Source organism: Acanthochromis polyacanthus, chromosome 19, assembly GCF_021347895.1.
Source record: "Acanthochromis polyacanthus isolate Apoly-LR-REF ecotype Palm Island chromosome 19, KAUST_Apoly_ChrSc, whole genome shotgun sequence".
Taxonomy (NCBI): Eukaryota; Metazoa; Chordata; class Actinopteri; family Pomacentridae; genus Acanthochromis; species Acanthochromis polyacanthus.
The window spans coordinates 16,418,968-16,442,768 of NC_067131.1; the positions used below are offsets into that span (position 1 = coordinate 16,418,968).

General features: G+C 42.8%; 1 protein-coding gene across 1 annotated transcript in view; it reads left to right on the plus strand.

The window, feature by feature from the left end:
• Window positions 1-1,700: 1,700 nt before the first annotated feature.
• The window catches only part of bahcc1b (BAH domain and coiled-coil containing 1b), a 59,548-nt gene continuing 37,447 nt past the window's right edge, over window positions 1,701-23,801 (plus strand). Inside the window, 2 exon segments of the mRNA XM_051939987.1 lie at window positions 1,701-1,997; window positions 5,315-5,649. Coding sequence (XP_051795947.1) covers window positions 5,478-5,649 — 172 coding nt within the window. The 5' untranslated portion in view covers window positions 1,701-1,997; window positions 5,315-5,477.

Consider the following 23,801-nt stretch of genomic DNA (forward strand, 5'->3'; position numbering starts at 1 on the left):
GTTTTAACCCTTTCTTCCATGTATAAACAAACCTGGACGGGGAATATTAGCCTATAGCAGCTCATATATTTCGACATGGAAACACACAAGCCCATATCCTTCCACTTTTAATTGGCTAAATTAGTGAACCGTGCGCAGGGCTAACCCCGAGGACAGTAATGCTTTCAAATTACGCAGTGATTCAATTTGCCCGTGTGAGTGTGTGCGTGCGCGCGCGCATGTGTGTGTGTGACAGAGAGTGAGGGGAACAGACAGAGACAGGTAAACAGACACACAGTCATGAAATACAAAACAGTGGATATACTGCAGCCTGTGTTGTTTGTATAGGCTGCATGTAACCTTTCCAAGTCTCCAATAATAGCAACTTTATTAACCCTTTCTCTATATTAACCTAGGTGTGATGTTTCACAGACTACTTTATGTGTATATGAAATATTGGAGGATTTAATTAGCTAGCAATTGTCTGAAAAGGTTTTGGCTTTATGAGTGAAGCAGACAGTTAAATTTGATTTGTGCTATTCCAAGAATCTCAGTGGACAAATTATCTATATCAAATTTACATTTGACTTCAGGCCTACTCTCCACTGACTTGAAACACTTGCTATTGCCTTTCTTATTTCATTTTTTTCTTTTTTTTTCTAAAATTTTCTTCATATTTCTGTTTTCAGTTATGCACCAAAACTCCAAGTCATTTTCTTCATATGTGAAAACCTACTTGGTAGGGAATTCATTTAGATTAATTATAGGTGTTAAACTTCTCCTAGCTAAAGAAGGGTTTTGTGTAAAATGCACTGCAAGAGCTTCAAAGTCCAGTACATCAGATACTGATTATAATTTTCACATTACACTATTATATATATATTAGCCATATTTTTATGGTCTTCAATTTATAACTATATATTGTATATACTACATACATTTTATGATGTCTGTAGTATATTGTATATACTATATATATCTTCATACTCACACACATTGCTCATACTGTATGTATTTTAGCACATTCTTGCTGCTCTACCGTTTTGCATTGCACTCTTACTGCTTCTTTTGCACATCTGGTTAGATGCAAAACTGCATTAGTTGCCTTACTCTGCAATTACAATAAAGTTGAATCTAACCTAATCTTCTAATAAGGATTTATTTAGCAAAACACGTGCAGTGGGGGCAAGCATAAAAGCGGATCTCCCCAAAGGAGCATCAATAAAACTATCACATCATCGCTGTCACACAGCAAAAATAACGACACAGCAGTGAGAGCGCAGGCAGCATTTGAACTCGACTGCAGCGGGATCACACAGAATGGGCTGGATGCTGTTTGCTCTCCACCAGCGATCAGGAGGGAAAAAACGAGACGCAGGCAGCGCCGGTTCCTCTCCTCTCTCCGCACCGAACAGCCGAGCTGTGCGCCCTGTCTCCTCGCATTTGCTTGCGCACGCAGCGCGCCGAGGGTTGCAAATCAAACGCCCGCCGTTTCGCTCCGCGGCTCCAGCGGTCTCCTCATTGGCTCGGAGCGGCAGCCAATGGCAGCGTGTGTTTGCCGTCGAAGGGGGTGGTAGTAGTTGTGTGTGCGCGCGCGTGTGTGTTTGTGTGTGTGGTAGGAAAGGGTAGGGTGGGGGCGGAGGTGGGGGAGCGCCTCACGGGCACGCTTTCACATTGTCGTTCTCAAACCAATAGGCCTACGCGTCCACCCCTCCCCGCACACACACCCCTTCAACCTCAACCTCCTCCTCCTCCTCCTCCTCCTCCTCCTCCTCGTCCTCCACCCGGCGTGTCTGAGTCTCTGGTTGCATGAACGAGCCTCGATTCACTACAAGCCTGAACTTCTACGATGCGTCTCTCCCATACCTCAACTGACTGCACACCACAGTCTGCAGCAGCATAGGATGTAATCAATCCCACATGTTTCATCTCTGCGACTCGGGGATTTTCACTTTGAGTATTTTTGTACTTTTTCTTTCATTACACCCTACTCGCCATACAATGGATATAACTTACCAGTAAGTAGAGAATTATTTTACAGCTGTGTTTTGTCATCTTTAGCGTACGGCGTTTTTAGCTCAAGTCTGTCATTCAAGAGAATTATTTAAATTCGCCGATTTATTTAAATGCAGATACACCTCATTTACAAAACACGCCGTTATCCGCTGTCATACCTTTAGAGAATATAATGCAGTTAGTGCTCTGTGTAGTTTGCAGAATGACCATCTAAAGACATCACTCATCCTGTAACTGCATTAAAGCAACAGATCTGACTCTTTTTTGTGCAGTATTTTTGAGTGATTCATTTCATTCTCACTGTGTCCTCTCCTGTCCAGCGTGCACGGCTGAGCTGTCCACGATATGTGTGTCACTTCTTGATGTTACAGCCAAATTACTTGCGTTCTTAATTCATTCAGGACAAAAACAAAGCAAAAAAAAAAAACATTGTGCTTTCCAGCGATCCTTGTAGCGCCTGGTTTTAAATATTATAAATTGTAAATTATTTTCTTTGTTAGTTCGCTATTGTGTGTGTGTTCGAGTGTGTGTGTTTGAGAGGGGAGGGAGACGGAGAGGTTTTATTGCAAGCTGCAGTGCTCCCTCGGCATGAAGGCTGAGCTGACGCCGGGCTGTCTTCGACACAGCCGGGGTTGTCTCTCCTGTTTATCCGGCCTTTGAATATCCAGATTTAGTGCGCTGGTTATGCTTTGTGACTTTACTTTATTGGAAAATTGTTGAGGGTAATGAGTCTGCCTCAGAACCAAAGAGCCACTCCAAAAGTCTTTTATTTTTTCAACCCAAATGCGCACACATTTATGATTGAGTAGATTTCTGCTCAAATGACACAAAAGCTTGTTTTTTAAAATTATTTTGTTTGAGAGCAGACAGACAACAATTCTTTGCGGATGTGCTGGTTTTTGTGTTAACTTCATGTAATGTCATCTTGACCAGCAGTGGTTACTTTTGTAGAGGAGGATTTTCGTCTGACGATAGTTTGACCCTTTCCAGGGCAGCGATGGTGGAGGTGTGTGTGTGTGTGTTTGGGAGGTGTGTGTAGAAGGTTTGGAGAAGTCTGCGTAGAGTGGAAGGAAGTCTGAACACCTTCCACGTATGAAACACACACACGCATTCAGCACGCTCTCTCTCTCTCTCTCTCTCTCTCACACACACACACACACACATACACACCATCTCTCACACTGCAAGCAGATCCAAATGATCATTTTCCCAAACTGTTACGCGCGATCTGCTCACGTCGTTTTGTTTGCGTGGCGTGCGATAACACGGGATTTAGATTCAGGTTGTTAAATGCAGCCTGAGTGGCTCTCTGTTGACGTGGAATGTAAACACGCAGGACGTGTGTTTACGGCCTGAAAATTTAAAAATGTATAGACAAATGTCAGACGAGAGTGGTTTATGATTGATGTCCCGTAGAGAAGGGCCATTGTTTCTCACAGCCTAGGGGACAGGAGAGAGTCCATTTTGCCTTCCCTGTGCGCTTGCAGCAGCCTGCGCTCCTCTCCCTCATTTTTTACCTCTTGCTGTCGACTAGATGTGGTCAAAACAGCTAACGTGGTTCCCTCAAATAAACAAAAAAAAGCTAATTTAATCATTTAGATGCATTTGCAGTTTGGCTAAATATTCTAATGGGGTGCATTAAAAGCGTAAGAGACTTCACGAAAACATTTGCAAGGTCTGTCAGAGCTGCGCAACTTTGGAGATTTTTTCCCTCTTAAAGAAAACACAATTCCTGAAAGTTGGAGTCCTTGAGAAATCTGTGTGAGAGTGTGTGTGTGTGTGTGTTAAAGAAGACTTGAAATATCCGAGCTTATGCAGGCTATATTCCTCTGCACTTCATAAGCCCCTGGTCCACCAGAGCATTTGATATTTTCTTTGTTCCTTTATCGTTGGTTCCTGGGAGGTGCTATCAGCATCTACAGAGTGCTGGATGGACGTGCCATGCATTGAAAGGCCTAATAGATGGACTGCTGCTGAGGTGTGTTTGGGGAGCGTAGGCACCCAGATCTCCCTATATGAGCATCACAGGGAGCCCTATTTAAGTAAATGACCTGGGCTATGAGGTATACATATAAAGTCGATGATTTCCTAGTCTATTTCGCTGTTTATTGCCTCACTCTTTGGCACCGGAGCATAAAGGTGATTTGATTTGTGTTTGTGATTACAGTGTAGCCCATATATATACAGTATATGCAGCAGAAATGCATGGTGTGTGTGCCATTGTCAGGAGGCGAGGGGGCTGCTGACTTTATAGAAATAACTGTTTCATCGTCGTTTCCATTAATAAGCGGCAACCACAAATAATAATCCCGATCACAGTGGTGAGAACTGTCAGAAGTCCAACAGCGGTGAGGAAATAACTTGTGTAAATTTATGGAAGACAAAAAAACAGCCAGCCAGATTTAGTTTATAAAAGCTACACAGCAAACAGACCCAGTGTGACTGCTGGACTTTACATTAATCCCTATATATGTGTCTTTTAAAATAGAAAATTAGGAATATGTTCTACTCCAGAGTGACACAACCATACATGTGTGAACAGGGGGTCCGATTTTATGGCAAATACGTGAAGGAATAAATCAATTTACATAAATCCATGAATGGAAGCAGAAGTGTGTGTATTTCTTTCAATTTGCGGCTCTATGGGGATTTAGATTTTGGTCACCACAAAGATAAAAACACTTTTTGCGTTTTTGCTTTGTGCAGATGGTTTTCTTGATATTTTGGTGCAAACGCCCCGAGGTCCAGTTTGTTTATGACCAGTCCTCCTTGTGTCTAAAGACTTAACAACTCCTTCATCGGAAGAGGCTTTTTTTTCTTTACCACTTTGAACTCTTGTACTGTATCTGCATCGTTTGTTTGTACCTGAGCCAAATCTCCTCTTTCCTCTCCATTCTTTTCGCTGATAAAGAAAGCTCCCGTGTGCGTTATTTGCATCGTGTTTGGTCACAGGATGAAAGAGGAGGGTGAGGAGGAGGGGTGAGTGTAAGGGGGGAGACTCCTCTGTTGGGGTGCAGGGTAAACCCACATCAACTCACTTCACCCACCTTTTTCATCCACAGGGCAGACTTTGCGCACCTTTCCGAGCTGGTATGAATCGCCTTTAAAAGTAACGCAGAGGATCGTTGTCAAAGTAGTTCAGATTAGATGTGAATGTGGGCTTTTTGTGACTTTTCAGTTGCTTTTTGTGTGTATAGTGCTTGTTTGTCTAAACATGAACAGTGACTGTCTCTCAGTTCAGCCTTTTCTTCAGCGCTACATCCCTGCTTGGCTCATTATTGTCAGCGCCTTGACTTGTCTCCTGCTCTCTCTTTTGTAGGACATGACGGGGACTCAGTTTCTGCCCTGCAAAGCCAAAACTCCGCTCAAAGCGAGGGGAGCCCGAAGTTCATAAAAGGGATTATTTGCATCTGGGTGCCTGAGAAAACCTTCGGTGCCTCCGGATTTTACTTTGGATTTGGGATTTATCGGTTCTCGTCGGGATGGAAAGCCGAGACTTCGCTCCTCCGCACCACCTCCTGACGGAGCGGAGCGCTTTGGTTCACAGCGCCGCGTCTCGGATGGCGCCAGGCGGCCACGGCTCCGTGCAGCACCCCGCACACTTCCAGCCCGGGAAATACTACTCATCCCATCTCTCCATGGGTCCGCACTCAGGTTTGTTGCGAATGCACTTCTTTTGCGTGTATGAATGACAAGTGTGGGTTAAAAGAACAAAGCAAAACAAAACCATGCACTCTCTTTTGTCTGAAACATATGTTCTCCATATTGCAACCTTGGGAAACCTTGGAGCTCTGTAGGATTTAACGTGGAAGGGAATTGCTCTGACTTTGTTGAAATTTAGAAATTAGCAAACAGGCACAGGCATCTTCAAGAGTTTTATGTTTTACTTTATTTAATGAAGTGTTTATGGCGCAGCTGCTTGCTGTGCGTAATACACGAAAATAAATATAACGTGTCAGTGTAGTCTCACATAAAAGCAAAAATATGAAATACACAGAGGAAGTTCACCTTCCTTTTGCAAATTAGATTAACTTTAAATTTACGGCTTAAGTCATCCTCACTGTTTTTGTTTGTTTTAAACCTCAATATTCCAGGATTTTTTCCCCAAACAGGAATTATTGGGTGTTTCTATAGTGGCATAATCTTGTCATAGATTTATATGGTTTTATCAATTAGTAAAGTACTAATCGTTGCCATTTGATGTAATTAATTAGAATTGGGTTGTTCCAGCGCTTATATTTCCCATTAAACAATAAATTAAAGCTATTAGCTGAGCCACTTTCTGTGCAGTGTCTCCTCCTTCATGTGTGGTTCCGTTGGGGATGGTGCTGGTTTGGTGTCGGTGGGCTCCAGAGAGCGCACGCTGGTTTGTTCTGGTCACAAACCGGGGGTCGCAGGGGTGAGGTGGGGGAGTGAAGGGGAGCTCATGGCTAATAGAGGTGCGGGTAATACCAGAAAATCCGGTTTCTATATTGAGCGGGGACGTGACGGGGTGCGAATGGGTTGACAGTGCATGCATTAGATTTAACAAGTAGCTTTGGTATCCTTTCTCAATAGGGGAGGGGTGTGTGTGTGTGTGTGTGTGTGTGTGTGTGTGTGTGTGTGTGTGTGTGTGTGTGTGTGTGTGTGTGTGTGTGTGTGTGTGTGTGTGTGTGTGTGTGTGGTGCACGGACACGCGCTCGTGTGTGTGCGCGTCGAGAAAAAGCTTTTGCTTCAAATCATAGTCTTCATACTGGACCAAAACGTGTCCGATGATAAATCTGGTTAATTATTATTAGTAGTAAATGCTCAGAGTTCTTTGAAGAGACTGAATAATGCGGTTGTGTGTTGCATCCATACATCCTCTTTCTCCACTTATTTCAGTGTTCAATAGTTTTACACTACAAAAAAATGCTGTTTAAATTTAGAAACAAAATCTAAAATTTCCACACTTCTGTCGGCAGAATACAAAGTGAGCCATTTTGATATTTCATGTTCGCCAGGTTCTGATTCTAGTCTTGGCTTTACATGAAGAGAACGTGACTCTCAAACACCAGGTTCATATTTTTCTGTCAGCTTTCCTTGTCTCAGACTTACACTGTCATGTGAGCAACTACATTTGAAAATCTCAGAATCTGTAGTTTTTGCTGTGAGTGTCATGTGTTTGTTTCATTTTCAGCCACTTTTATAGACGTTGGATTTTTTTTCTGTCACTGTTTTATAACGTAGAGCATGCAAGATTAATAGTGCAATATTTAGATTTATTATTTTTTATAATTTAGATCTTTTAAAAATATAAAGTAAAATTAAGCGTATTTAATTGACAAAAAGTGAACTTAATGTGTTTGCGCAAAGGCAATTTGAACTAAATATATTTTTTTCTGAAAAACATATGCTTTACAGTTTGACACTTATTAAATAATTTACACAATTACTGTTCTACATTGTGCTATATTCAAAATATATTATAAAATAACTACATGGAAATAATTTATTTTATAGTGCTAAATTTTTTATATATATATTTTACATGGCATTTAGCTGCCTCTCTCCTTTAAATTCAGCTTAAAAGACTTAAGCGACAAAATACAGCCATGTCATTTTTAAACCTGTGACAAATAATCATCTAACCTGCGTGAGGATTTAAATACCACTTTGACTGATATTGCTGCTCGCTGACATGCATTATGGCCCAATTTAAAAATGATTCTGTAATGTTGAAAGGGAGAATAAGCATAGTAATGCAGGGTGATAATGCTATTGAAATATATTCAAGAGGGCCTCTCACTGGGTCTCAAGGTGCATGACACTGTATTGAGATTCCAGATATCCAGACTCTCCATGCATGTCCCTTATGGGGTTTTGACTGACATGATGGGCATAGAGGATTGTTGTTTTGGGATGGGGGTTGGGGTATGTGTGTGTGTGTGTGTTTGCTGGGAGGTTAGGATGGGGGTTACCTTTGTCCTTGCCCCCCTTAGAGATTCAGAAAGCTGTATGCCTGGCCCTAGGCCTCGGCACAGGGGGTAGATATGATGTGGAGTTGGCCATAGCAAGACAGGAGGGGGGGCTATGACAGGGGTTTGTTTCAGATCCTCGACACACACACACACACACACACATTTTACAGTCTCACACTACCAAACTGGGTGTATCGCTTGCAGAAATTCAAAGTAAAAAAAAAAAGACTCCCCTCATTCTCCCATTTCTTCATATCCTGGAAAACCTGCAATCCATCAATTTGCTGAAGCCTCTTATTTAGATCAGCATGGTGTCTGCTTGAATACGGTCGCGCTTGACAAGGTGATGGAATGACAGACGCATACCAACGCCATAAGACTCAGCCCCCATTTGATAAAACCCCACAATGATATTACACAGGCGTTTAGATTACTGATAGGAGCAGTGGGAAAGCCTTTGTCTCTGTCTGTCTGTCTGTCTTGCTCTCTTTCCCCTCCCATTTTCACCGCTTTGCTTTTATTCCAGTTTCTCTCTCCTTCTCTTTCTTCCCTTTCCTGTGATGTAGCCCCTGGGCAGTAGTTGTGCAAGTGCGTGCACACATGTGTGTGTGTGTGATTAGGGTTAGGTTTAGCCTGCAGTAGCACAGGTGTGCAGTATTATGGAGGGCGTGGCGACGCTTGTCATTGAACAGGTGTGTTACTTCCCAGACAGCAGACGGTTTTTGTTTACATGATTGTGTGTGTGTGTTTGTGTATGACCTAGTAATACAGACAGAATGAGTTTAGTTCATGTTAGGTGTGCACGCATGCACAGCTGCACACATTCACACACTTGGAAGTGCTTCTATCTTCAGCTGCTTGTGTTTCTGGCTTTGAAAAAGTAATAATTCCTAATCATAATGTTTTAGTTGGACTAGATAACCTCTCGGTCACTTCTCTCTTTCTCTCTGCTCTCTTTGGCCTTTCTCTCCTGACCTTTTTCTTCTTCTTATCCCCTTCTTTCTCCCCATGTTCAGTCTTGTTAGTGAAGCACAAGCTGCAGCAGTTAAATTCTGCATATCTCTCTTCTAAGTGTGTGTGTGTGTGTGTGTGTGTGTCTGTGTGTCTGTGTGTCTGTGTGTGTGTCTGTGTGTTGCAGACGCCCTGTCCATTCATCACGATGCTGTCAGTAATGTCTCTCCTCTCTTGGAAGTTTCTCTGCTTTGGCTTTGATCGTCACGGCAGCAAAGATGAGACACACCCCTTCACCCTCCTACCTGCACACACCTTCACACACAAAACAAGTCGCGGGGCATGGAAAGAGAGGATGTGCATGCATGAGTCTGATTTCCGTGCGCGCGTGTGTGTGCTTGCTTGTGGAATTTGGTTTGTAGTTCAGATATGCATTGGCGGGTGAGTGTCTGCATCTTTTTTTATGTTAAAAGGTGAAGGGGAAGCCCTATATAGATAAAGAAAGAAAGGCAGAAAAGAAAAGCAATGATGGATGGAGCGGAAGGAGGAGAAGGGGTTGCGGTGGGGGTGTGAGGGGGGCTGAGGGAGTAGATAGGCTGAATGTTTCCACCTGGTTGGTAATCCAGTCAGATTACCACCGCCTGACAGCACCCACTGGCCGTCATCCCCGACTCTTCAGCCTGGCATCTCCTCTGCCTCTCAGGAGTGTGAGTGAGTGAAAGCGAGAGAGAGGAGATGCTTGCCTGTGTGTGTGTGTGTGTGTGTGTGTGTGTGTGGGAGATGAGTCAGCAGTGGACAGATCCACCCCACCCCTCCTCCACCTTACTAACACTTCCCAGGGTACAAGGGGCACATCTCGGGTGCAGCGTGCAAGACGACCCCCTGCGTGGAGGAGACAGCTGGTGAAGGCTGCAGCCAGTCAAGCTGCGACTGGATGCGGCGGTGAAGGAGAAGAGTGTAAATTCAGTTCAATTCAAGAGAAAAAAAATCTAAATTTTTTTCGACCTACTTTGGATCAATACAATACAATACAATGCTATACTACAGTATGTTAACCTAGCAAAGTGCATTAGGAGAAAACCACTGAAGGCATTAGGTTGTTTTTTTCCAGCATCATGCTTTCTTTATAATATGCATATATTATTGCTGGAAAATGTTTTTTTCCAGCAAATTACCGATCAATTTTGTAAAACAAAATAAATTTTTAAAATTGTGACAGTTTTAAAGTAAAAAAGAAATGGCTTTCTGTCTCTAATCATATGAGCAATATTTTAGTCTGGCTTACAAAACAACACTAATATTAAAATATGAGACAAAACAGTCCATATGTTCAGGGTAAAGTTAACGCCATGCTTTACCTAAGGGCAATAGACTGCATGCAGGAGTGATCTGGGATAGGGTTAATTTCATCCAAACACACTTGCTGCTTTCTTTCTAAATTGCTATTTATCACAATTTTTTGTCAACCTTAAAATATTGGAAAACTGATTGGACACCCGCACCACTCATATCTAAATGTGAGATAAAACATGCAGCAAGGTCAAAGAAATGAGCTAAATGACTGTTTGAAATTTGTTGATGAATTAAAAGCATTAAGTCATTAAGGAAGGCCAGAAAAAGTCATTAAAGCCATTTCCATAACAAATTCTACTCCTGTGTATGCTTTGGTATTTCCAGCGAACTATGGCACATGATTTAAATATTTGTAAGTGTTTTGCTGCATCTAATCAAATTGACCTCAGACAAACTGTGACTGAGATTTGAGCTGCCTGAGAGGTCAGTATGAAGATGGAAAAAGAATGCATGTGGTGAATCAAAAATTCTTTTGATGTTGGGGGTTGGAGTGAAGCTTGCATTTGCTCTGAAGCACATTTGCCACTGTGACAGAAAGACTTTTGTCTCATCTCCAACTCTCATCCAACATGAGAACAGCTGCTTATTGTCGGTAGCAGTGATTTGAAGGGAGTGGGGTGCGTTTGGTTGCGACATCTCCGGGGTGTGAACACACACTACCATCTGATGACTTGGCATGTGAATGGAAAGCGCCAGACTTCCTCTGTCCATGTGTTCTTTTCTCCCTCTCGCTCGTCTTTCCCCTTTTCTTCTTCTCCTTCTTCTGCTGCTGTCCCTCACTGACCAGACTCCCCCGTTCTTCCTCGCCCCTCTTTAACCACATGCTCGCCCTGCCCTCTTCCTCCTTCTGCTTTCCTCTTTCACTTCCCCTTCACTATTGCATTCGCTCCTCTCAGCTCTTCGAGTGGTGCTCCAACCCTCCTTCCTCCTCCTCCTTACAGCCATGTTCCTCCCCTCTCCTCTCTTCTCCCCCTTTGCTCTCTCTTTTCAATCGATCCCCCCACCTCTTATATCCATCTCCCATCTCTGTCTAACTCCCCTCACGCCCATCGCTTCCTTGCGTTGTTAGCAGACCAGCTTTTCTCAGCACTCCTCCTATTTCTGTCTCAATTTCAGCCTGCTTCCTTTCCTTTTCCACATTGCCTCATTTGTTTCTCCCTTCTCTTTCCTTGCCTCTGCCCCCTCCCTTTCTCCCCACCACTCGGCCGGTTGTTAACGGGCCCGTCCCGGTGCTGCTCGGCCCGTGGCCAACTCACTAAATCAGAAACGTTTGGAGGATTTGGCAAGAGGGAGTGAGAGCTCAGTGAGGCGCCTTTGAAGTCCAAGAAACGAGAGAAAAATGACATTTTAAACAGCCCGCAAAACACAAGGCTAAAACAGCTTCTTACTCTGTACAGGAGGAGGAGGAGGGGGCTCTGTGTGTGTGCCTGTGTGTGAGTGTGTGTTCACCTAAAACTACAGTGTAAGGTGTTTAAATATGTGGCTGTTATTCATGATGTGATTGCAGGAAAAAGATAGGTGCACAGAAACTGTGCAGACACTGTAATTCCCTGCTATTTTATGGCTTCCCTCTTCCTCAGAAGGGTCAAGGCAATTCCGTGTTTACGCAACATGACAGAAAGGTGACATCACTTAGCATTGGAGAGAAGCTTGGGGGGGGCAGACATGATGTCACAGTCCCGGCAGATCCACAGGTCTGCCCCCCCCTGAAAATGCACACCACAAAGCCAAGGCGGTGCAACCACGGCAACGCTTATCACAGCAGCAACGGACACCTGAGACGGGCCGGGCTTCTATCTGTCTCAGGGTCACATTTATGCCTGACTCATCGTCACTCGAGCTGACTTGTTTGACTCAGCCGGGGCCCTTTTCTCGGCTGTTGTGTTTTGCTTCTCTATTCGATTCATTTCAGCTCTGTTTGGCTCATTCATATTGTAATGGGCTCCATTCAGGCGGGTCTATGTCCAGTTTGTTTTGCTGTCAGTGGTTTAGATGGATGGAGGGGGCCGTAGGTTCATCTGGAGGTGAGGTTAAAGAAGGCAGAGTGGTCGGACGGCCTCCTGAATGCGGGACCCTTCAGTTTTCATGAGTCACACTGCTGCCGTCGTACAGATTGAACAGATTTAGGATTTGGTGTGAAAGACCGATAATGTGCTCTTAAATAGGAAGTAGGTACATATCTGTGTGTGAGGGTAGAAGAGAGTAAGAAAGAGAGAGAAGCAGCTGTGTGGAACAGCATGGATCGTTACACAGTGACACACATGAAAGCATTAAGTATATTCAGGAGCCTTTGTTGAATATACATGGAGCTGTGTGCAGCTTTGTGTGTGTGAGGGAGAGAGAGAGAATCCTCTCCCATGCTCTCGCCGAGCTGAGAGTAGTGAGAAAGAAAACAAGAAAAGGGAGTGAGAGAGAGAGAGAGAGAGAGAGAGAGAGAGAGAGAGAGAAAGCGAGAAAAAAAACAAAGATCCGTCATCAGTCATTCATGGCTAATCAGTCTCGTGGGACGTGCACACTACACACACACAAACACACACTCGCACACACAGTGCCAAGGTCCTAATCCTACTGGGACTGCTCGTGCCTCTGTGTGTGCCTGTCTAAATTTTGGATCCAGGCTGATTATAAGCAAACTCTCTCCTTTTGCATGTCTCTCTCTCTCTACCTCCACTTCTCCCTCTTTCTTTTTCTGTCTCTTCTCCTCTGAATCTTTGATTGCTGGTAAAGTGTCTCTTCTCCTTCTCTCTGTTTTTCTCTCTTGTCTCTTTAATAACCACCTACTGTCTTTTCCGGCCGTTTTGATGTGTGTTTTTGTAATGTTTGGAAGCATGTGTGCATGCATAATACAGAGACTTCTTTTGTGTGTGAATGTGTACTTTAATGTATGATTTTTTTTTTTTTTTTTGCATGTGTGTGCTCCCTCCTGTCTGTGTGTGTGAAAGCGTGTCCATACATCTCGCTTCATCAGAACCTTTTAGTGTTGTCTGTGTTTTATCAACTTCTTCACTTGTTAAAGCTTTTGTAATTCAAGTCAGAATTAGTAACTGAAGGCTGAATTACACAATACTTAATGCAGTGCGTTTATGTAAGAATAAATAAACAAATAAATAATGACAAAAGGAGATAAATATTTCATAAATATAGCAAAGTGTTCATGAGTTTTCTCTTTCCATTTGTGGTATGCTGATGAATTTTACAGCTACAAAAGGATGTTTTTGCTGGTGTGTTAAGATATCGTTTGATTTAACATGTCGTGTGATTCTGGGTCTACGTGGAAATCATTTTTTAAAAACGTGTACAGTTGGTGTGTTTTTACCACTGAAAAAACATAGCCAGGAAAGCTTCATATCAAACAAACTCTATATGTTTAAAACATTGTTATCTAATTGCCATATTGCTCAGGACTAATTATTGTCACAAACAATAAGATGTTTTTATTATATTATCACAAATATGTTTCTCCTGAACGACAAGAAACCGTAATGTTAAGCAATTATTAAAGATTTGTTTTATTACTGACAAAATGAAATTATGTTGTTCATAAATTGTATCAAAAACTGTGAAAAATTCCTTAAAGCCAAAGTGGCATCTTTAAGTTGTTTCAAAATGATCAAAATTCAAAGAAATTTAGTTTAAGAGAAGCTGAAGCAGCAATTTCTGCAGTAAATACTCTGGAAATTTGGCATTTTTGCTTAAAATGTCTAACAGATTATCAAAAGAGCAGCTGATTAATTCAGACGATTTTTTTCCATTTTACGTTAAATTATTATACAGCCTGCCTGCTTTGATGGACTGACTGCATTCACAGAATCTGTACGTCTTGTTGTTTCCCACAGCTTTTTATTTGCCATTGTGCCGAGACTTATTATGGAAATGTATTTTAAGTCCATTTAACATGATGGTTTCTGCCCTAGGATGGGGATTTTTTTAATTATTTTTTATTGTGTGTACTTTGTTTGGGTGAGACTTTTTGCGCCGATGGAGGCAAATCTAAAATAATCAAACAGGCTATCTTGATGTCTAATTTTTTTATTTGAGTCATTTTTGAGAAATGGCCAAACATCCACAGGTTCTGAAATGTACTTGCTTTTTAAAAAAAAAAAAAAAATCATTATTAATTAAATATCTTTGAACTATCTTTGGGTTTTGATTGTTAATTGGAGAAAACAGGACATTTAAGGATGGGGCTCTGAGAAATAAGAATATATTTTGACATTTCACAGACTGAGTGATAAATTGGGGAAATAATTGGTAATAAAAATAATCATTAATTGCAGCTCTTATTTCAACTTCAATCTGTTTTTCCCAGCTCCATCACCATCTTTCCTTTTGTTTATTTTCCTTCTCCCTCCTTTCCTCCCTCTTCATTTCTTCTCCGTGGATCTCTCCAATAATCTTTTATTCCTGTGTAAATATTACAGCAATGAGGTAATATAAAGAATGGAAAAAGGCGTGCTGAAATAAGGTCAGACTGGGTTATTCTCACCTTTTTTCTTTCTTCCTTTCTGCCTCTGTGTCTCACTCTCTGCCTCTCTCACTTCATCACAGGCTCCCACCCTCTCTCTTCCTCCGCTCGCTGCCTTGTTGCCTCTCTCTCGTGTTCGCTGTCTGCTGATCCTGCGCTTCTCTCTTGTTCAGTCTCTTCTCCCTCTCACACACAGGCACGCACTGACTTTCTGACGCCCACACAGACTCACACACATTTTCAGCATACTTGCAGACACAAGCGTACACACTCGTACACACACACACACCATGACACCTGCATGTCGACTCGTTGAGGGTCTAATTTAAGTAAAGTGCTTCTCTAGGAACCACAACCCCTCAACTCACGATGATGGAGGGTGATACGCCGTGGCTGAACACACACAGACGCGCACACACACACACATCCAGTGATGCTGAGATATGACTCTGCGTGGTGTTGAACTGAAAAAAAAGCACTGTAGATCGCTTGCAAGTAGCGTATTGCAATCATAGGCCATGGATTCAGTGTCTTGCTAAAGGACACTTCAGTAGGGTGGATGCTCGCTGACATGGATGTGGTTGAATCTGGGTCTGCTGGTTAAAGGATGTTGTCGTCTTCACTGCAAACCGCCCGCCTGCTTCGCCTTTGCTGCGTAGGTGTGTTTGTTTCCACTGGAGTTTGAGCTAACTTTAGCTGAAGCAGGATTAAGCTGCACTGCTGCTGCTGCAAATCTTAGGCAGCAACCTTTATAGAAAAAAACCAACGCTCAAGTGTTTTGTTTCTGGTAACTTTAGTCTAAAGTAAAAGTAAAATTCAGAGTAATTTAAGCACGTAAATTTTTGCATGGTTTACAACTGTTGTGTGTTGAAAGCACATCAGACCTAAATCTAAGAAACCTTCCTTTTATCGACCAAACATTGCAGAAAAATATAATTGGCTTCTAATTCAGTCCTCATCTTTTGAATGTGATTTGGCTTCAGAAACATGTGGTACCTTGTTTGGCAGAAATCTACACATTTCGCTGTGTTTTCTGACCATTTGATACACAAAATTTTTATTATGCTTGAGTAGAGTTCAACATAATTACGAAATTTTAACAAAAAGAGATCTTCTTGAAATTCTCAGTTTTTATCATTTCGATTCTTCTTAATTGCACAAAAATGTTTTGAGTGTGCCAAAAGGCTGTTTTGTGGCCGGCTGATACTCATTGTAATGTTTCGTGTTATAAGTGTTGTGTTGTGTTTTGTTTTGTTTTGTTTTGTTTTGGGGGGCAATTTGAAGTTAGTAGAAGCAAGCTGACATTTTTTAGTTGACAAGGCATCTTTGCCTGCAGATACATATTAAAAATGAGTTGTGGGAAATATGTTAGGATGCATTTGGAGTCATTTATTTGGGTTCCTGATAAATGTAAATCTAATACTGACTTTTGTAACAAAAAAAGCTGCTATAGAAGACATGGTAAAATTATGATGACACACCCTGAGTTAACACAATGGCTGATAAAAAGACACCCGCAATTAAAAGATCATGGTATTAAAGCGTAGCTTGTTGTGCAAATACATTACTTTTAGCTCTGTTTGTCATCTTAACCACATGAGGTAAATATCTGACACTTAAACGGCTAGTTGTTCCATTATGTACACCAGCTCGCTGTCCGTCTGCTTTTTGGCACCGAGCAGGTCGTGGATGTTCCCTTTCAGAGCTGTTGTGCTTTTCAGCTGTCCTCTAAACTCTAAAAGTAAAGGCAGACTAGAAACCAAAACACCTAGCTCAAGGATGCTAAAAGGTTCTGTTGAGCTTAAGGAGAGGTTTATCCTTTGTGGTTTTTAAACTGTGAACTAGGTGCTTAGTATGGGATCCATCCTTAATATAAAATCCTGAATATACTGGAGGGTCTAATATAAACTAAATATTATCTAAACAAATATTGATCCATTGTATCACACAGTCTTCACCTATTGTTAACATGTACTTGGTTTTGACCCGAAACTCTAATCAGAAATACTGTTAATAAGTAACCGAGACAAATAATAAAGCACTAAAGAACATGTGTGTAATAGGGGTTGTGAGCTAATGTGCCGTATATTGTAATATGTAACCAGAAAGTAGTAAATGTTGATAAATGGTGAACTTTAATTGTATTTGAACTTCAGAGGATCATATGATTTATGAAGAAACACATCTCTCAGTTCACAGTGACACGGTTTCTCTTTGACTCACTTTGTGCTCTTCTTGGTTACTTGACCCCCAGGTGTACTTTATCCATCAGCAGCCACTTGCAGCTTCAAATCATTACACTTATTGTGTGTGCGCGCTGTGTGTGTGTGTGCGTGTGTGCGTGAGTGTTTGCTGTGGCTGGAGACTGAACGGACCATGCAGGCGTGGCACAGGCAGACTGAAGGACGACCAACACTGGCGTCTTCACTCTTTACCAGAGCTGCATAGCCACTGTGGTGGTGGTGGGGGGGTTGCCAACACATACACATCTCTACGCACACACACAAGTTCGACGGAATTGCATTATTGACTCTCACCGCAGGCTTTCCTGAAATATCAGCAACCTTATGCTTTTAATTAGTGTGTCTGTGTGCGCCTGCACATACCATTTGTGTCTCATTCTGACCCAGGCAGCAGAATCAGTCCCGTATGACCCCTATTCCCCAAATTCCCCTGTTTTCTTTGGTAAAACATGGAAAAACTTACTCTGAAAGCCCCCCTCACCCTTCCTGCTTCCTAAGAATCTCTCCTGTTGTGAGTTCCTGCTCTCCATGACCATATATGGTCTTTCCTCCTGCCGTGGGTGGGTGGGTGTGTGGCATCCAAAAAGTCTGTGGTCAAAAGCAGGAACATTTTCCTCTTCACTCATAGTTTACTGGTGAATTTTGTGGGCCACATTCTCCGACGGAAAACTCTGAACACCACCGGAGCTTTTTTTTTTTTCTTTGGCTTTGCGAGCGAAAGGGGGACACAAGGTGCAATGTTGCAGGTTTTCTGCTCTGTTCATTTAATTCCTTTAGCTTGTTTCCCTGTAATTTTCACGAAGTCACAGCCAGCAGACGATGTGCCTTTTAGCATCCTGACTGGCTTTTGATGCTGCAAACACGCACGTGTAGGTGCAGGGAGATGGAGATGTTACGACAGTCGTCTCGTGAATGCACAGGGATGGTAGTAGAGAGAGAGAGAGAGAGAGAGAGAGTGTGTGTGTGTGTGTGTGTGTGGATGGCGAGGCTCTGGTCCGCAGCCTGGGAGTCAGGCTTTGAGCAGTGCTGTTCATAGTCTGCTGATTTATGCGCCTCACAGGGAAATCTCTCATTTGTAGCTCTTTCATCTCATTTTTCCCCTCCACTCTTTCGCTCTCTCTCCCTTTCTCTTTCTCTGTCCTTTCTCTTCTTCCCGCCGTAATGTGATTCAGTGCAGCTGCTTGTCCCAGGCGACATGCCATGCTTTGCTTGCACACCCTGCTCTCTCTAACATGAATGAGTCAAGAGGAATCGTTGATGAATAATAAGATAGAGCAGAAGGAAAATGCTATCTGGATCTAGTCGAGCAAAAGAACTCCTTTTCTCCCCTGAACGTATTCTTTGTAAGCACCACTCGGGCGCTTACTCACACATTGAATGTGTTTGTGTCCCCAGTGCCATAATGCTTTTATGGACCTTTGTGTGTGTGTGTGTGTGTGTTTAAGTGCCTTCCACGACTGCCTTGTTTGAGTAGCCCTGTCACTTGTGCAATTCCGTGGTGTCAAAACAGATCAGAAAGGTCTGGCTTGACTCCTGCCCCTAAATACACACACACAGGCGTGCACACACACACACAGACACACACAGATTGAAGGCTCAGTGCCAGGGCCCTTGGTGGTTGGAGGCTTATGAAAGGGTCGGACTGACGAGAGGTTGCCAAGTGTACGGCAATAAGCGTAACAGCCAAGCTAACGAGAGTCAGAACCTCTGACACACACACACACACACACACACACACACACACACACACACACACACACACACACACACACACACACACACACACACACACACACACACACACACACACACACTGAGACTGTACTTTCTCTAGCTCTCTCTACCAGTGACAGACTGTGTGTGTGTGTGTGTGTGTGTGTGTGAGACAGAGAGTTCAGTATTTCAGTGTGAGCACAGAGGCTTTTGTTAATTGGCAAATGTGACAATACAACACAAGACGATATTGATCTTCAATCGGATGGAGATTGATTTAACTCATCATCCGTCCAGGTGTGTGTGTGTGTGTATTGATCGGCAGCAGTTCATTCAGCAAGATACAGCAAAGAATATCACTCCATTACTTTATCTGCGTTTGCTTCTTTCACCATGTGACATTGCTTATATCACCACTAACAACCGTCCCTTTGGTGTCTTCCTTTTCTCCTCTTCTGTTTGCTTCCTCCTCCTCCTCCTCTTGTTCATCTTCTTCTTCTTCTTCCACCTCCTTCTCCTCCCTTTCTGTCTTTAGAATGGTGAGAAACCTTGGGACGGTCTGGCCTGTTCTCTGTTGTCTCGCTGTTTTGTTTCACTGTAGATTTCATCAAGCACTCTTCAGCAGCTGCTGAGACAAACATACAAAGGAGGGTGCAGGGTTATTTTTTTTTTCACACTGATTTTTTTTTTTTTCCCAACATGCCGCATATAGTGCACATGAATTGGTTTAACACATGCAAGATCAGATCTTTTATAATGTAACACTGAGAAAATAACCTTGACATTTTTGGCTGCTTTCTGTCACCTGACGCTTTCTTTGGATTTTGCATGAAGGTGTTAGACCTGATTGATCCACCGTTAATTAAACCTGTCGTAGTGTGCCTTAAAGGGATAAAAACACAAGTTCACATAAAGAAAATGCCATATTTATTGTGTGGTTTGAGCCACATTTTTCCAGCAGTGTCTATCCTTTGGAGCTCAGTTTAAACATTCCACCCTCAAAAATTCCCTCTCTGCCAGCAGTAGCTGTCGTTTTAATCAACCTTTCATAGCAGCAACAGGACAGTTTCCCACTTAAAAAGCATCTTTCTGAGGAGAATTTATCTATTTTTATTTATTTATTTTTCCTTTTGTTGAGCCAACAGTGTAAAATGACATCTCTGATGCTCTCACTGTTAAATTTTGAAGCACCAAATCCTGACGTTTATCCTGTTGAATCTTCAGATTTGCTGCTCTCAAAGTCTGTTGCGGCTGCACTGGAAGTAGAACGACATCCCTAAATTTTTGTTTGGCCCCGTTATCCATGAGAATACCAAAAATATGCCAAACAGCAAAACCTGCCCAGAAAAGCAAGGCACGTTTCCAGCACTTGTTTTTTCTAAAACAGTGTTTAAGTGTTTTTGAGTGGATTTTCCCCTCAGCAAATCACATTACAGTCAATCATAAATAAACTAAAGCAGATTTTGCTCACTGTAAGTACAGCTGACTGCATTAGTGTGAATAGAAACTCATAATTCTGATTTTTATTACCTTGGATTGTCAACATTGGAGGATTCGCTGCCTCTGTGTTGACACACTTTTCCAAGTATGATGCCAACTGGGAAAAATGGATGGCATATGAACACATTTTCTACTTTAATTACCACTACGGAGACTGAATGTAGCTGTCGTCTCCGTCAGCAGCTTGTATTTATGGTAAATAACATATGCACATACAGTAATATGTGGTGCATAATCAAAATGCCGCTGGGGTCAGAAAATTTTTTAGAATAGATGGATTTTTGCGGTTGATGTGAGAATCAAAAGCAGTGATGAGTAGTTATCGTAATGTTTGCTGAGCCTGTGTGTTCCTTCATCAGCCATGGCTAATTCAGTCTGTTTGGATTCATCATTTGGTGTACAGAAAAGTGGGAAACTACAAGAGGATGCAGCGGTGACAGATGGAAAGGGAATGTGTGGATCAGGATAAAACAAAGGCGGAAACAGAGGCCAGGAAGAGAAGAAGGGGAGGAGAAAAAAACACAGGGACAGAAATGAGGTTTACGTTAGTGGCTGGCCTCTGAGATGATTTTCCATATCACCAGGCCAGAGGGAGCGGGCAAATATGATTTTCTCCTCAACTCGCCAACAGAAAACAGACAGAGAGGGTAGGGAGTCAGGTGACAGGAAAAAGAGGAATGGGGGGAAAAGAGGAAAAAAGGAAAGAGATGAGTAAATGGAAAAAGATGGGGAAATGGGGGAAGGGTGGAGATGTGATAGGGTGAGAGATTAAAGAACAGCTGTGGGAAAGTCAACAAGGAATGTAAAGTATTTACCCCACTGGACTTACTAATCAATAACACTACTGTTTGAAAGCAGTGTGGCAAATTTGTTGTCTGTCTTCTTTTAATCCAAGCAAACTTTTATGACCCAATATGCTTCATGCATTTTCAAAAATGCCTAGTGAAAGCTGTCATGTGAGTGCTGTCTGCTTTTTCTATTGCCAGTTGTAGTCGATTAGGTACGGAGAGCAGCGTGCACGTATCACTCTCTGTTTGACGTGTGTGTGTCTGTATATGTTTGCGCGTGAGTCTGCATTGCCAGGGGGCCTTGTGAAACCAGCCTTATACGAGCTGTGTTTTATTATGACTGGCTGAAAGGCCGCTGATCTACAGTTGTACAAGAGAGGATTTTGAGGAGAAAAAAAAGAGAGAAAAAAATACACAGTAAAAATATCCTGTCTGAAAGAGAGAAAATAAATGTCTAGAAGGGTCTTTTTCTCCTCTTCCAAATTTATTATGACTACAGAGAGGGAAAATATCAAGAGCAAAAGATGGAGGGATTTCTACTTTTTAAATGGTGTGTGTGTGTGTGTCTTTTTCTCTGTGTGTGTGTGTGTGTGTTTCAATGCTTGCGATCCAGCTGTATAAATAGACACACACACACCCTGATTTGTCTCTTAATACACGCCACCGCTCCATCTCGCTCTTGATTTATCCCATGCCCTCCCTCTTGTGTGTGAAAGAGAGAGAGGGAGAGATTGGCAGACAGCTGAAGGCACTTGTGGTTGTGGTTGTTAGGGCGTCGGGACGTCGTTGAGGTGAGGGTACTGTACGTGTGTGTGTGTGTGTGTGTGTGTGTGTGTGTGTGTGTGTGTGTGTGTGTGTGTGTGTGTGTGTGTGTGTGTGTGTGTGTGTGTGTGTGTGTGTGTAGCTGAAATGTGGACTGTTGTGGTTGTGGTAATTGCCTCTGATGCGACGCAGCGTTTATGGGTAACGACCCAACCCACCACCTCTCTCGCGCTCTCTCTCTCCATCCAGTGACTAATTACCTGATTCCCTGTGGATTTGTTTCCTCCTTCCCCTACAACTGTTCAGTTTGTTCCACTAAATGAGAGCATGCTGATGAGTGGAGATACATTCAAACAGAGCCAAACTGAACTGAGCCTGCTCATGCAGTTTCTGAAACTGGTAGAGGGTGACACCGAACATTGTGCTTAGTCCTGTCTAAGAGGTTGTTTTTTTCTAGTTCCAAGCTGTGAGATTTCATGAATGATCAAATCTTTTCAAGGGGTAAAAGCCAAATCAATTGCTAGTTTAAGTACAAATGAAGAGGAAACCAGAAAAAAATTTCTAGTCAATTTCAGTTATTTCTGAAATTTCTCTCCATATTTTTTCTCACCATAGACTGCGCATAGAGATTGAAGTCACCTGTTGTTGCGCATTGCAGCAGTGTGTGGTTCAGCAAAAGTTCGCAAAGATTTGTAACTGAGGTGGGCAGTGTGGACTTGTCTAGACCAGGCGTGAACTAACCGTGACGTCACCCGTTGGTTTCAACGCCGAGAAAATGAAGCCCGGATTTTGCTACTTCCTGCTCGCCATTTTGGCATCATCAAACAGGCTGGACTGGAGAGCAACTCGAGGCAAGACTAGTCTATGGGACTGTCAATCAAGTATAGCCACGCCCCCTGGCTCTGCCAACTTTAACGATTTATTTAAAATTCAGTATAGATTTATTTTAAGATCGGCCACCTGATCTCTCATTTTGACCATGAAAACTAATGGGAAAAAAATCCTGAGCTTTAGAAAATCAGTCTATCAAATTTTATTTTTTTCCAAAAATGAATATGCTGAGGTTAATTGATTACTCTAAATTGTCCGTAGGTGTGAATGCGAGTGTGGTTGTTTGTCTGTATATGTAGCCCTGCGACAGACTGGCGACCTGTCCAGGGTGTCCCCTGCCTTCGCCCGAGTCAGCTGGGATAGGCTCCAGCACCCCCTGCGACCCTAGTGAGGATAAACAGGGTTGAGAATTTTCCACGGATCCGCGGAATTCCGCGGATTTTTTCATTGCCAGGGTCATTCTTGTGAATCGTCTAAATTCGAGGAGAAAATTTTTTTTCGGGGGGTGAGGTATGTTTATGGTCAGCGAGTCGTAATATCGAACGGCTGCTAATATCCACCGCTAATATCCACCGCGCTGAATGCTAGCTGCCACTCAGTGAGAGCAGTACTGTAATCGAATCACAGTGAAGTGTAGAGTCCAGGGATGGGAATTTTCCGTGGATCCGCTGATTTCATTTGAAGTTTGAACACTTTATTGTGGCTGATACTCCCGCGAGATGGTAACGACGTTAACGATAGCTTGTTAACGACGATTGTAAATGCCCCCCCATCAACAACTTTCCGCTGGAATCAGAACTCGCTGATCCCATCCCTGGATAAAGCGGTGTATAGAGAATGGATGGATGGATGAATTGGGGTCTATGGAGCAAAAGCTTTTTGGAGCCAACCCTAGCGAACGGCGTGATATTGCAAGTTTTTTGACACTTCCGGGTGGGCTTCAATTTTGGAGCCAGATGCTCCGTCCATCTTTATATACAGTCTATGGTCTAGACAATTGAATGTCCTGTGATAGTTGTTATGCATTCCATTATGCATAACTGTAAGGTTGTTGCTAGAGGTACGGACCCGTACCCGTAGCCTGTGGACTACGGATACGGCACTTTCCATTTGCCAATCAGATACGCGAGATCTGGTCACGTGACTCCCGGTAGACGCTAGAGGTACGGACCCGTAGCATCGGTACTACAGGTACGGACCCTAAACCTGACCCTAACACTAACCCTAACCTTAACCTTTGCTTACCTTTCAACAGTTTGCA